This window comes from Ranitomeya imitator, chromosome 5 (genome assembly GCF_032444005.1).
Source record: "Ranitomeya imitator isolate aRanImi1 chromosome 5, aRanImi1.pri, whole genome shotgun sequence".
Lineage (NCBI taxonomy): Eukaryota > Metazoa > Chordata > Amphibia > Anura > Dendrobatidae > Ranitomeya > Ranitomeya imitator.
This window is the reverse complement of record NC_091286.1, coordinates 659,166,283-659,180,990: the sequence shown is the minus strand read 5'-3', so window position 1 is coordinate 659,180,990 and position 14,708 is coordinate 659,166,283. Positions and strand designations below refer to the sequence as shown.

The 14,708-nt window shown below is 41.6% G+C and overlaps 1 protein-coding gene across 1 annotated transcript in view; it reads right to left on the bottom strand.

The window, feature by feature from the left end:
• The window catches only part of LOC138638695 (adhesion G protein-coupled receptor F5-like), a 141,103-nt gene that overhangs the window by 30,959 nt on the left and 95,436 nt on the right, over window positions 1-14,708 (bottom strand). The window contains exons 13-15 of the mRNA XM_069728195.1: window positions 13,619-13,798; window positions 5,992-7,317; window positions 2,080-2,121 (exon numbers count right to left, since the gene is read on the bottom strand). Of these exons, the coding sequence (XP_069584296.1) occupies window positions 2,080-2,121; window positions 5,992-7,317; window positions 13,619-13,798 (1,548 nt within the window). The remainder of the gene's footprint in view (window positions 1-2,079; window positions 2,122-5,991; window positions 7,318-13,618; window positions 13,799-14,708) is intronic.

Here is a 14,708-nt window from a genome sequence, read left to right as displayed (position 1 = left end):
TAGCTCCTATATAAGGTAGCAGGTAGGAGAGCGGCCATAGCTCCTATATATGAGGGGGCAGGTAGGAGAGCGGCCATAGCTCCTATATACGAGGGGGCAGGTAGGAGAGCGGCCATAGCTCCTATATACGAGGGGGAAGATAGGAGAGCGGCCATAGCTCCTATATATGAGGGAGCAGGTAGGAGAGCGGCCATAGCTCCTATATATGAGGTAGCAGGTAGGAGAGCAGCCATAGCTCCTATATAAGGTAGCAGGTAGGAGAGCGGCCATAGCTCCTATATATGAAGAACTAAGCTGCAGAGGGTTGTGTGGACAAGGATTGTGTTTACATGCAGATAAAAGAAGCTGAAGAATCAATGAACCAAATGTATAACTGCACCAGTGCCTTTTCTATGAACGACCTCACTGGATAGTAACTGCTGCATAAGAATAAACTGGTTATCCATGTGTACATGCACGTAAATATGTGCAACTGACCCTGTGTCATCCCTGTTTTATGAACTATTTGGAGTGCACCACATTGCACCACGCTAACGGGAAGCAAATATTAATTAAGTGCACCCTGGCATCGCAAACTTTCCTTTCCTTGTCACTAACATACTGGAGTGGCAACTTCTGCACAGCACTTGGTATTTACAGATGTGTCTGATGTGTGCAATGTTCTTGTTGCATATCTGTGTTGTGCTTGTATGATTTGTATGATGTTTATTTTGTGCCTGTGTCATATGTTTGTCTGATATATTTTCTGTGCTCTCCTTATGTGTGATCAGTGTTTGTGTGACGTGTGCTTGTGTGATGTGTGATCAGTGCCTGTGTGCATAGTGCTTGTGTGATGTGTGCTCTGTGCTTGTGCGACATGTGCTTGTGTGCTCAGTGCTTGCGTGACATGTGGTTGTGTGATGTGTGCTCAGTGCTTGCGTGACATATGGTTGTGTGATATGTGCTCAGTGCTTGCGTGACATGTGCTTGTCTGATGTGTGCTCTGCTTGCGTGACATGTGCTTGTGTGCTCAGTGCTTGCGTGACATGTGCTTGTGTGATGTGTGCTCAGTGCTTGCGTGACATGTGCTTGTGTGATGTGTGCTCAGTGCTTGCGTGACATGTGCTTGTGTGATGTGTGCTCAGTGCTTGCGTGACATGTGGTTGTGTGATGTGTGCTCAGTGCTTGCGTGACATGTGCATGTCTGATGTGTGCTCAGTGCTTGCGTGACATGTGATTGTGTGCTCAGTGCTTTTGCGACATGCTTGTGTGATGTGTGCTCAGTGCTTGTGTGATGTGTGCTCAGTGCTTGCTTGACATGTGCTTGTGTGATGTGTGCTCTGTGCTTGTGTGATGTGTGCTCAGTGCCTGTTTGCTTAGTGCTTGTTTGATGTGCGCTCAGTGCTTATTGCATGTGCGCTCTCTGATTATGTGCTGTGCTTGTTACGTGTCTGTTAGTGATGTGTGCACTGTGCTTGTGTGACATGCTCTTGTCTGATTTGTGCTCTGTGCTTGTATGATATGCTCTTGTCTGATATGTGCTCTGTGCTTGTATGACATGCTCTTGTCTGATATGTGCTCTGTGCTTGTGTGACATGCTCTTGTCTGATATGTGCTCTGTGCTTGTATGACATGCTCTTGTCTGATATGTGCTCTGCGCTTGTGTGACATGCTCTTGTCTGATACGTGCTCTATGCTTGTATGACATGCTCTTGTCTGATACGTGCTCTGTGCTTGTGTGACATGCTCTTGTCTGATATGTGCTCTGTGCTTGTGTGACATGCTCTTGTCTGATATGTGCTCTGTGCTTGTGTGACATGCTCTTGTCTGATATATGCTCTGTGCTTGTGTGACATGCTCTTGTCTGATATGTGCTCTGTGCTTGTGTGACATGCTCTTGTCTGATATGTGCTTGTGTGACATGCTCTTGTCTGATATGTGCTCTGTGCTTGAGTGACATGCTCTTGTCTGATATGTGCTCCGTGCTTGTGTGACATGCTCGTCTGATATGTGCTCCATGCTTGTGTGACATGCTCTTGTCTGATATGTGCTCTGTGCTTGTGTGATGTTTGCTCGTCTGATGTGTCTGTCACTACTTACGTTCTGGTCCAAAAAGACAGTAGATATCAAAATGAACAAACCCTGAAATAAAATGAAAATATGAGTAGGGCTGGCATTGCATTCACTTTATGTGCCATAAATATGAAAAATAAATCAGATTTCCAATGCCCTGAATGTATAGGCTCTCTATGGAACTATATATTATATTACATCTATTGATTTACACCAATTTTGGGCTAATATAGAATTTTTTAGCTCATTGTTTTCCCTTTTCTCTGCAGTATCTGTACAGAACTGATGCAACTTATATCCTAGGAAGTACAATCGGTATTTTTCAGGAATTCCCTAGAAGATGTGAAGATTTTTTTTGCCAGCAGACAATTATGCATAAATTGCTTACTATCACCTCCTCAAGCCTCACTATAGTGTTTTTTTTCCTTCTAAATTCCTTCTTATCTATTAGATCTTGTAAATGGAATTGAATAGCTAAATGCCAGCATCAGTTACCAGATCTTCAACAACAGTGAACATCTTGATGCTGACTGCTGTCCGGACCTTGTGAGTGGAGCAAGAAGAGGTAAGTAATGGACGGGTTTGAGAAGGAACCCATTTTCGGTTATGTATTAATTTTTGGGCCTGCTCAAGATCAGAATTTTTTTAGGGGTCTGTTATGCAGTCTGTTGCACAAAATCGCATCTCCTGGCAGAATCCGCAGGTGCAGATTTGCAGTGGATTTTGTGTGGTTTTTATGCGGAATTGATGCGGAATTTGTGCAGATTTTCTGCGGGTTTTTACCACTGCGGATTTCTATAATGGAAGGGTGCAGAAACGCTGCAGATCCGCACAAAAGAAGTGACATGCTACTTCTTTTAAATCCGCAGCGTTTCCGCGCTGATTTTTCCACACCATCTGCACAGCTTTTTTTTCACATTGATTTACATTCTACATTGATTTACATTGCATTTCTGCCCGGAAAAATCCGCTGCGGATTCGCACTAAATCCGCATCGTGTGCACATAGCCTTACTGTTTAGGTATGGCCTGATTGTTTTAGGGGTCTGGTCGAGGTCATAATATTTTTTTTAGGGTCTGCTCTGCAGTCTGAGATTTTTTGGAGATCTGAGGTCTGTATTGGGGTATGTTCACACGTTCCTGATTTCCATCCTTTTTTTTTCAGGACTGTTTTTTAAAAAACTGCAGCTCTTGGCAGAAAACGCAGGTCCTTTTTTTGGTCCTTTTTTGGTCCTTTTTTGATGCGTTTTTTGATGCAGTTTTCTAGCCAGAGTCTGTGTGTTTTCTAGGAATTTTTTTAGGGTTAAAATGGCTGAAAATACCCTAACCCTACCCCTAACCCTAACCCTAACCCTACCCCTAACCCTACCCCTAACCCTACCCCTAACCCTACCCCTACCCCTAACCCTAACCCTATTCTAACCTTAGTGGAAAAAAAAAAAAAAAAATTCTTTATTTTTTTTATTGTCCCTACCTATGGGGGTGACAAAGGGGGGGGGGGGGTCATTTACTATTTTTTTTATTTTGATCACTGAGATAGGTTATATCTCAGTGATCAAAATGCACTTTGTAACGAATCTGCCGGCCGGCAGATTCGGCGGGCGCACTGCGCATGCGCCCGCCATTTTGCAAGATGGCGGCGCCCAGGGAGAAGACGGCCGGACGGACACCGGGAGGCCGGGTAAGTATAAGGGGGGGAGATTAGGGCACGGGGGGGGGGCATCGGAGCACGGGGGGGGCATCGGAGCACGGGGGGGTGACATCGGAGCACGGGGGAGGGGCATCGGAGCACGGGGGGCGGGATCGGAGCACGGGGGGGCAGCCACACTCCACCCACGCACTTCCGCCCGCTTCCCCGCACTTCCTGCTGCAGCGGTTCTGCACCACGAACCGCAATAAAACCCGCAGATCTATTTTTGATCTGCGGGTTTTACTGCGGGTTTGACCTCACAATGGAGGTCTATGGGTGCAGAACCGCTGCTGTTTTACAAAAAGAAGTGACATGGTACTTCTTTTTTACCGCAGCTAATCAGTGCGGTTTTTTTTTTTCAATTCAGGACCATGTGCACAGTGGGTCCTGTTTTCCATAGGGTACAGTGTACTGTACCCTGCATGGAAAACAGCCGCGGAACCGCAGCGGCAAAACCGCTGCGTTTCCGCGGTAAAAAACGCACTGTGTGAATATGGCCTTAAGGTTTGGGTTAGGTCTGAAGTCTACATTTATTTAAGAGTCAAGCCTGAGGGTTAAATTAATTTAGGGGTCTGGTTTGACCTGATTTTGAGATCTAAGGAGTGGGCAGCAGATAGGCTGAAGTCTTTCCAAGCTATCTTTCTGAGTGCATGTATTGCAAAGTTGTACAATGTGGTGCAAAACATTGGTGATAATATGAAAAGCACTAAATAAAAGTGAATATCAATAGTCGGCCATAAGAATCTAGAACTAACGGACAAAAACCCCAACAAAACATGTAATTTTATTAGACATGCATTAACAATATAAAAAACAAAAAAAAACAAAAGGCACCCAAAAATATCTATGTGGGCAGAGTCTGGTGTACGTACTTTCAAACATATATAGGACATAAAGGATGGGGGCAAAAGGTCAAAAGATGGAAGTTAAGAGGTACATAACCCCAATCTCAATCTCACTAAATTAGCAATAATGACATATGAGATAGTAAATGCACATATGCTAATAAAAACTATTATTATCGTCCCTTGCTAAGTAGATAGGGCTAGCGATGTCAAGCAAACACTTCACAAAATACTTTCCCTACTTTGCCCTAATACATGACCCTGCCTTGCTGCGGATGTTGTCACCCTAATGGAGACATATGATATGGTGGTCCTGCTTGTGTGTTAGCTGCAACAAAAGACTAATGGAAAAAAATGTGCAAAAAAAGTTCAAGTATGTGCAAATAACAACATCCATAAATTATCTAATGCTGCATAGGCATGCATCTAATCTATATATATAATTGCCTAAGGGTTTTTCCGTCTGTCTGTCTGTCTTTCTGTCTGTCTGTCTGTCCTGGAAATCCCGCCAGGCCTCAACCAGTCAGCGACGGTCACAGCATGGCGACAATGATGTCATAAAGGTTGCCTCAACCAAACAGCGACGGGCACAGTCTGCCGCGAATTCGCCTCAACCAATCAGCGACGGGCACAGTATCGACGTAGATGTCATAATGGTTGCCATGGCGACGATGATGGCATAAAGGTTGCCTCGACCAATCAGCGATGGGCACAGTGTGCCGCGAATTCTGTAATCATCATAGTCCATATACTACGGGGACATGCATATTCTAGAATACCCGATGCGTTAGAATCGGGCCACAATCTAGTATTAAATATGCATGCACAAAATAAAAAACGTATCCTTTGAAGATCTCCTGAATCTTATCCTGACACGTTTCCCATTACGGTGAAAAGGTTCATCAGAATATTATCCTGGAGCGATAAGGGTAACAGGAGGAGAATATAGCCAGCCATATACATTAGATGGCTGTCGGCTGAACAACGCTTTGGCCGACAGCCATCTTGGCTGACTCTCCCATACACAGGAGCGTTCCTCTATTCTCTATGAGAAAGCTGCCATGACGGCCGGTGGCTTATCTCAAGGGAGAACAATGCGATTGGCTGGCTGAAATTGGAGATGACCGATCGACATCTCTCTTGACCATCAGTCGACCGGCGACCCCATACACCTTACACCATTGGCTGAAACTGTCGATATCGGCAGGTCAACCAACATTAGTCTAATGTGTGTGATGGCCTAAAAATGAGCACCATTCCTCTCCTGCATCGGTAAAGATAATGGGATGACTGAGATATTTTTTAATGCATATCTAATACATTTACAAGTTATTAGGGTTTTTTGTTGTCCGGTGATATGAAAAGACAAGCCGTGACCATATCAATTTAGAATAATAGAATTTACCTGAAAAGAGTTGAGGGCTGAAAATATCGCTGCTAGAACTTTATTACTTGGAGTGTTATAGGCAAAAGAAACACCAAGTGCCCAAGTGGTTCCTAGAAGTGGTGTTAGGACGGCAATACTTTTTGCAATGACAACAAAATTATTCCTTTCTTCTTGGCCGGGTCGTTCTCCAATTCTCGGCCTCAGTAACTTTACGATAACCACAATCAAGATGAGAAAGTTGATAAACACAATGGATAAAGCCGGGATGACAAACGCCAAGAATGTTTCTGATTTGCGTGCCAACCAGCAGAATTTATCACTCGTGAAACTGTCGCTCGGAGCTGTAGATGCCACTGTTATAACGGAAATCAAGAGAGGACAACCGTATCCTAAGGTGAAAGCTATGATCACCATGATTCGTCTACTTATGTCATGCAGGAGGTAGATCAAACGATAAAAGAGAATAAGTCCGAGGACAAACATCCAGAAGAACAAGGACAAGTAGAAGTAGAAGGTGAAGAACGCTGTGGCTTTGCATGCATCTGACTTTGGAAATTCTTCTACTCTGGCGCCGATTAGAAACCAAATATCGGCAATTAAAAGCGTCAGGGCGATATTGACTAGGCAAATGTGACGCATGTAAGAGGTCTTGTTTTTGATGACTGATCTCCATACTACTGCTTCAATGATCAGTGTGATAACCAGACTTGCAATGGATATTCCAACTCCAATGTATGTAATTATAGCAAGAGATTCATCAGGCTCATCTCCCATTAAGGCTGAAAATGAGGTCAAGTGGTTGCATGTACATTTCACCACATTGTCATCATCAGATTTCAAAGCCGAGCATCCAGTATTGTTCCAAGACTGGCCGTCTAGCCAAACACAGTCTGTTTTCTTCAGACTTGTATTAGCCTTGCGGAATGACATGGTGATGTTAAACTTATTTGGATCAATGCTTTTGCTTGAGAGATTACTTATGACCGTTGACAGGACTAAGGTATTGACCTTACTTGTTTTGTTTTGCGGCAAGAGTTTGTTCATGGTAGAGAAAGCTATGGAGATCACTGTGGTAGAATCCCCAACTAAGGGGACATGATCAATCGCTACGCTACTACTTAGATTGGCAAAGAAAAAACTCCCATTATAGCTGCTGTCTTTGTCAACTACTTTGCCAAAGAGTTGAATGTTGGATATGTTTGCATTATTGATAGTAATAGTGTCATTGAATTGAAGTTTCTTCGCAAATGATTCCGCGGACTCCAGAACTGTAGAACTTTTGCTAGAGGCGTTTTTCCAAGTATCGACATTATCCACCACAATATCTACGGTCTGGATTAAGTCCTAGGATACAAAGAAAAACATGTTTGTGAGAGGAAAATAAATTGTGTTAACTTGTATAAAAAAGGGGGGGTGTATGCCAGCGATCGCCACCGGGCGTTAGCTGATACTGACAGCGGACACCAGGCTTTCAGTACCAGGAGTGATCCACACTGCTCCTGGCACTTTAACCCCCTAAATGCTGAGATCAAACTCGATCGCAGCATATAGCGAGCAGGCAGAGGGGCGCACCGGGAAGAAAGCCCCTCTGGCCTTGGATCAGAGACCCCGTAACGTCATCAAGGGTCCCGACCATTGCCATGGTTAGCTGGTGTCGTCAGAACGACATCCGGATCACCATGCACTTGGAAGTTTGTTAGATCAAGCGCAGTGAATGATCTAACTAACTTCTGTCTTAAGTGCTGACAGGCTATAAGGTATAGCAATGCCGAAGCATTGCTATACCTTATAACCGTGATCAAACTGCAGAAAGTCCCATAGTGGGACTAAGTAAAAAAAAGTACAAAAAATAGTGAAAAAAGTTGCATAAATAGTTTTTTTAAAAATCACAAAATAATACTAAAAATATTTTTACAATATATTGTATCTATAAATAAATAGTCCGGAACGACCCGACCTATAAAACCGTCCCAATAGTTGACCCCTTTAGTGAACACCGTAAAAAAAGGGTAATGCTTTATCATTATACCGCCCACCAAAAAGTGGAATTAAACGCAATCAATAAGACAAATGTTTTTCAAACGTTTTTATTGGTATTTTCAATTTTAAACAGGTAGAAATGAGAGAAAGGGGAAGGAAATAAACATAGGGTAGGTAAAAGGAAAGGAATCCCCAAGAGAAATGGGGAATGAAATATCAGGCATTAGAAAACAGACCATAAATTGGTAGCTTAAATATACTACATATATATGTCACTAACAAAGGGACGAAAATTAAATTAGTCTTGCGATGCAGTATAGTAAAAATAAGCATTAGCAGTAAAGAAAAATGTTGCTTAATAACTAGGCCCAAGAGAATAGACAAAAGTATACAAGTCAGAATTAAAGTAGCCTGTGCGATGAAGTAGAATAATAATAAGCATTTACAGTAAAGAAAAATGTTGCTTAATAGCTGGGCCTAAAAGAGAAAACAACCATATACATGTCGGATTCAAAGTAGCCTAAGTATAGAGATATACTGTATGAATATGATGCCTACTTATAAACACAATAAGTGGAATATCAGATAACGTCGCTGAAAAGTCAATATTATATGATGCTCAGTAATATTAGTATACACGTTTTTTATAGCCTGTGAGATAAAAGTAGATTAAAGGTCGCATAATGTGTGAAATAATGCCTGCCCAAGTCCCAGAGTGCACATGGCACCCCTAAGACCTAGTGGAGGAAAGTTCGGTTTTGATCCAAGAAACAATCAAGTAACGAAAAAAAATTTTTAAAAAAACTTTTAAAGTGGAATTAAGTTGTTACAGCTAGTCAAATAACAGATCTTTGTAGATTGTTCAACCAGAACAGTTACCCTTCAAGTTGTTGGTAGGGAACTGGATGTGGCTTCAGAGGAGTTGATTCCAATGCGTTTTAAAAATTCAATACCCTCGTCCGGAGAGGCAACATGAAATAAACCTGACGGAAGTCTCACCCGGAGGGTTGATGATCTTGTCCAGGAGTGAGAGAGGCCTGCACGCAGTAGTTCTCTTGTGGTATGCGAAAAAACTCTCCTGTTTTGGAGAGTGACTTTAGACAAATCCTTATAAAAAACCAGTTGCTTGTAAGGGGAAGAGAGAAATCTCGGATTTTTTGAGATACCTAAGAGCGCGTTCCTGACCCAATTTGGGTAAAAAGTAACAATGACGTCACATGATAAATCCCTGGGAAGCGTGGGTGGTCTGCGTATTCTGACAACCTTTTCTATCAGAGGGCCTTCGGTAGAGTTAGGAAATAAGTTAGAGATCATTGATGATACATAACTCTCCAACTGGGAAGCCTGAATTGAATCTGGTATACCCCTGATCTTAACGTTATTCTTCCTTCTAAAATCCTCAAAGTTGTTTAAATTGGCCTTTAGAAGATCCATTTTTTTCTGAATCCCCTCCAATAATTCTGAAGGCTTAGAGATTGCTTGAGATAAGTTTTGTTCGTTTTTTTCAAGTTTGTTTTTATATGCAAATGATTCTTGAGCAAGTGAAGTTCCAGTAGCTATGCTAGGGGGGATTGACTCAGTGACAGAGTTTACAGATTTTATTATCTCTTGGAAAAGCTTTTTTATAAAAGCTTGGGAAGCCTTTGAATTAAATGATTGTTTAGGATCAGGGACGACATCTTTACCACAAATATTCATAGTGGTAAAAAATGATTTGAGGAGATACACCATAAAACCCTCAGTTGGATAGTCATCAGATGCTGGGATCCCTTCCAATGTTAATAAAGCAGGGGAAGAGTTTTTAAAGCTGCGCTTTTTAGGCAATTTAGATGACTCACAGGGAGCCTCACTTGATGTAGAATATCCGAAATAATTATCCGTTTCATAGTCAGAGAAATTAAAGCCCTCACCATTCACAGATGACTCGTTTGATATTGAACGCTCTGATCCCTCTAAGGATCCATTACAGCTGTTAGATATATTAGTCATTACATCTTCTACTTCTTCCCCTTCCCCCTCCTGCTTTCTTCCTGTAGCTCTGTTTCTATTAAAGTAAGTAATTAGGGACTCATAAAACTCAGAATTAAACCCAAGATCATCCATTATAATTTTTTGACTCCTAGATATTTCCCCTAGTGGTGTTTCATTGGGATTCTCTCTGTGCAGCTCTAAGATGTTATGGCAGGGGGGGCTTACAACAGTAGGGCTGTGCTGTAATTGTACTTCAGTAGTGTCATGTTTCCCCTTAATGCTGGTAAACCCAGCTAAGCCCCCTGCAGTGCTATTGTAAGGAGATGACTGTTCATTTAAAATGGGGTAGTGCAGCACATTGCTTACCCACGCAGAAGTCCCTTGATCCACTCCATTCTCAAGTCCGTTTGTTTTATAATCCACTCCTGTAGTAGTAGCGCATTCTTCTTTATCCAGGTTCCCTTGGTTCAGCAACCTGTCGCTCCTTTCCATATGCAGCAGCGCTCCCTCTTGTAATTCCAGTGTGAAACTTCCCTGGGGCGATCCCGTTACTGCTTTCTATGCATAGAGCGGCATTCCTTTCTGTGACCCCTGTTCAGCGGTCAGAGTCGCGGTCTCACTCCGGGTCCCGGCAGCTGTCAGTGTCTTCGGCACAAACTCCTGTGCCCTGTGGTTTAGGCTGCTCCTCCATGCTTGGCTGGGCAGCTGCAGCTTGCTGGGCTCCTGTAAAGGATGAGTCATCTCTTTGTTCTCATCTGCTGCTTGCTTCATCCCTGCGCCCAGTTCCACCACAGCTCCTTGCTTCTTTCTGCTGCCACTCACCAGTGACAGCACAGCTGGAAGGGGAGCTTTCTTGCTGGTCTGCACCCCGGAGATCAGCTTTACTGCAGGAGTCCTTGGTTTAGCTGGGGTCTGACAGGGTGTCGGCTTCAGCTGTGCAGATCCTCCATGCTTTCCTCCTTGCAGGGACAGCACTCCTCCAGAGCCACGGCTATATTTCTGTCCTGGAGAAGGTTGTCTCTTCACAGGACTGGGTCCATTCTTCTTGGAGTCAGTTCCAGGCATGTTGATAGAGCTTTAGGACCCAAATAATCCACTTTTTGTAGCTTTTTAGTAGCTTGGATCTGGGAAATTACAGGAGCTCCTGTAAAGTAGGTCTGCTCCTGCTCCCGTGCAAACCACGCCCCCTCAATAAGACAAATGTAAATAAAAATGGTACCGCTGAAACCATCATCTTTTCCCACAAAAATAAAAGCTATATTTCACAACATAAAGCAATGCAAAAATTTTTTTTTCTATAAAATAGTTTTTATTGTAAAAAAGCACCAAAACATAAAAAAAAAACACATTTAAATGGGGCATCGCTATAATCGTAATGACCGGAAGAATAAAACTGCCTTATCAATTTTACCATACGAGGAACGACATTAAAAAAAAGCCCAAAAACCAATGCCAATGGAGTCAAAATCTTCACGACACCTATAGATAAATTACCCAAGGGATCTGTGGGAGAGAGGGGTATAATTTCCAAAATGGGATCACTTGACAACAAATTTTTAGGTCCATTTTATCCTGCTATCCTGGTGAAAAGAATAAAATTGGGGCTAAAATAACATTTTTGTGGGAATGTTTTTTCTTTTCACTGCTCTTTGTTATAAACTTCTGTGAAGCAACTGGGGGTTCAAGGTGCTCACCACACATCTAGATACATTCCTTGAGGGGTCTGGCTTCAAAAATGGTCTCACGTGTGAGCGTTTTCCACTGTTTAGGCACATCAGGGGCTCTTGAAGGGAGACATGACACCGGCAGACCATTCCATCAAAGTCTGTATTCCAAAACTTCATTCCTTCTTTTCTGAGCCCTGCTGTGAGCCTAAACAGTATTTTACCCCCACATTTGGGCATCTGTGTACTCAGGAGAAATTTCACAACAAAATTGTATGGTTCAATTTCTCCTATTACCCTTGTGAAAATGCAGAATTTGGGGCTTCCAAAATGGGGTCACTTATGGGGGTTTCCACTGCTCAGGCATATCAGGGGCTCTCCAAACGCAGCAAAGAGTCCGCTAATTATTCCAGCAAATTTTGCATTCAAAAAGTCAAACAGCGCTCCTTCCCTTCCAAGCCCTGCTGTGCGCCAAAACAGTAGATTTCACCCATATATGGGGGTATCAGTATACTCAGGAGAAATTACCCAACACATTATTTGGTGCATTTTCTCCTGTTAGCCTTGTGAAAGTACAAAATTTGGAGCTAAAAATAATTTTTGTGGGGGAAAATGTGATTTTTTTTAAATATTCACGGCTCAATGTTATAAACTTTAGTGAAGCCCCTGAGGGTACAAGGTGCTCACCACACATCTAGATAAGTTTCTCAAGGGGTCTAGTTTCCCAAACAGTATAATTTGTGGGGGGTTTCCGCTGTTTAGGCATAACAGGGGCTCTCAAAATGCAACATGGTGTCTACTAGTTATTCCATTAAACTTTACATTCAAAAAGTCAAATGGTGCTCCTTCCCTTCCAAGCCCTGCTGTGCATATTGAGAATCAGTGCACTCAGGAGAAAATGCACAACAAATTGTATGGTATATTTTTTCGTATTACTCTTGTGAACATGCAAAATTTGGGGCTAAAAATCATTTTTTGTGGGGAAAATGTGATTTTTTTTATTTTCATGGATCATTGTTCTAAACTTCTGTGACTCATCTCAAGGTGCACATCACACATCTAGATAAGTTCCCTGAGGGTCTAGTTTCCATAATAGTGTCACTTTTGGGCGGTTTCCACTGACACAGTAGAGGTCTCCAAACTCCACGTGGTGTCTGCTAATTAATTCAGCAAATTTTACTCCCTCCCTTCCAAGCCCTGCCTTGTGCCCAAACAATGGTCTTCTCCCACATATGAGGTATCGGCATGCTCAGGAGAAATTACACAACAAACTTTGCTGCCCATTTTTTACTGTTACCCTTGCGAAAATAAATTGTTCGTCTACAGTAAAATTTTTGGAACAAAAAGTTAAATGTTCATTTTTTTTATTTCACATTCCAAATATTCATGTGAAACACCTGAAGGGTTAATAAACTTCTTGAATGTGGTTTTGAGCACCTTGAGGGGTTCAATCTTTAGAATGGGGTCACTTTTGAGTATTTTATGTAATATAAGCCCCTCAAAGTCACTTCAAATGTGATGTGGTCCCTAACAAAAATGGTTTTGCAAATGTTGGAACAATGAGAATTCGCTGGTCAACTTTTAACCCTTATAACGCCCTAACAAAAAAAAATTATGGTTCAAAAATTGTGCTGATGTAAAATAAACACATGGGAAATGTTATTTATTAACTATTTTGAGTCATGTACATCTCTGATTTAAGGGCATAAAAATGAAAATTTTGAAAATTGCAAAATTATCGAAATTTTCACCAAATTTCCGATTTTCTCACAAATAAAGGCAAGACATACTGTATGTATGGAATTTTACCACTATCATGAAGTGCAATAGGTCATGAAAAAATAGTTTCAGAACTAGTGGGATCTATTGAAGCGTTCCAGAGTTATTACCACATAAAATTGTAAAATTTGCCCCGGTCATGAAGGTGAAAACTGGCTTGGGGGTGAAGGGGTTAAAAAGTGCTGTAAAAACTAGAAAATTGTAAAAGACAATCTCAAAAACAAGAAACCAAAACCCGATGTTCCACTTACTGTCATCATTTTCGTAGATACGGTAACGTTCTGGCTTGCAACAGTAGATATTATTTCGACCATGAAGTCTATATTTTTGAATGAATTTGCAATATTAAATTTTTCGTCTTTCGCAACATTTGTTATATCTTCAAGAAGTTTTGGCAGGTTTCCTTGTACATTTGGGCTCTCTACTACATCCTTTATTTGAAGATAAATACAAAAGGAAGGTTACTGAACCAAATCATAAAGATAAGCAATAACGAGTGTCCAAAACTTTAGTCCCCTTACATGGCTGAAGTCAAGCTGTGCCTATAGGACTTGTCGGGAGCCATGACGTGTGCTCTCCATGTGCACCACAGACTGCACATGGAGGACTCATGCACCCATTATAGACAGTGTGCCAGTGCGCATGGCAAATTTTCTACACCTTAGAAGAAGCAATGGCGAAACGTGCGTTGGGCATTGAGATGGCAAACTGTGGATTGGTACTCCACTTTTCTGCTATTATGTAAGAATTATATTATATTTTGACACTGAATATACTTGACTTGTTATCAGCATACATTCTACTTTGCTAAATGGCTTTATTCACTTTATCAGTTACAGCTACTAAGCAGGAGAATCTAGTATATCATTATGCACCATCATGATATCTGAAGTACACAAGGACTGCACTTATTTTTGATTAGTTAATTATTTAACAATCTTTTATGAATTTTATATTTAACACTATCTATGCTTTTTTCATCTGTGCACTTAGTAATAGCTCATGAGTCATGTATATATTTAGCCCCTTCACGACATGGTGATTTTTCATTTCCGTTTTTTGCTCCCCTTCTCCCCAGAGAAATAACTTTTTTATTTTTCTGTTAACGTATAGCCGTATGATGGTTTGTTTTGTTGTGGGACAGGTTGTACTTTTGAATGAAACCATTTATCCTACCACATAGGGCACTGGAAAATAGGAAAATAAATTCCAAGTACATTGAAATTGCAAAAAAAGTGCAATTTCACAATTGATTTTGGGGTTTTTTCATTTACCATGTTCACTATTTAGTAAAACTTACCTGGCAATTTAATTCTACAGGTCAGTACCAGTATGCAGACA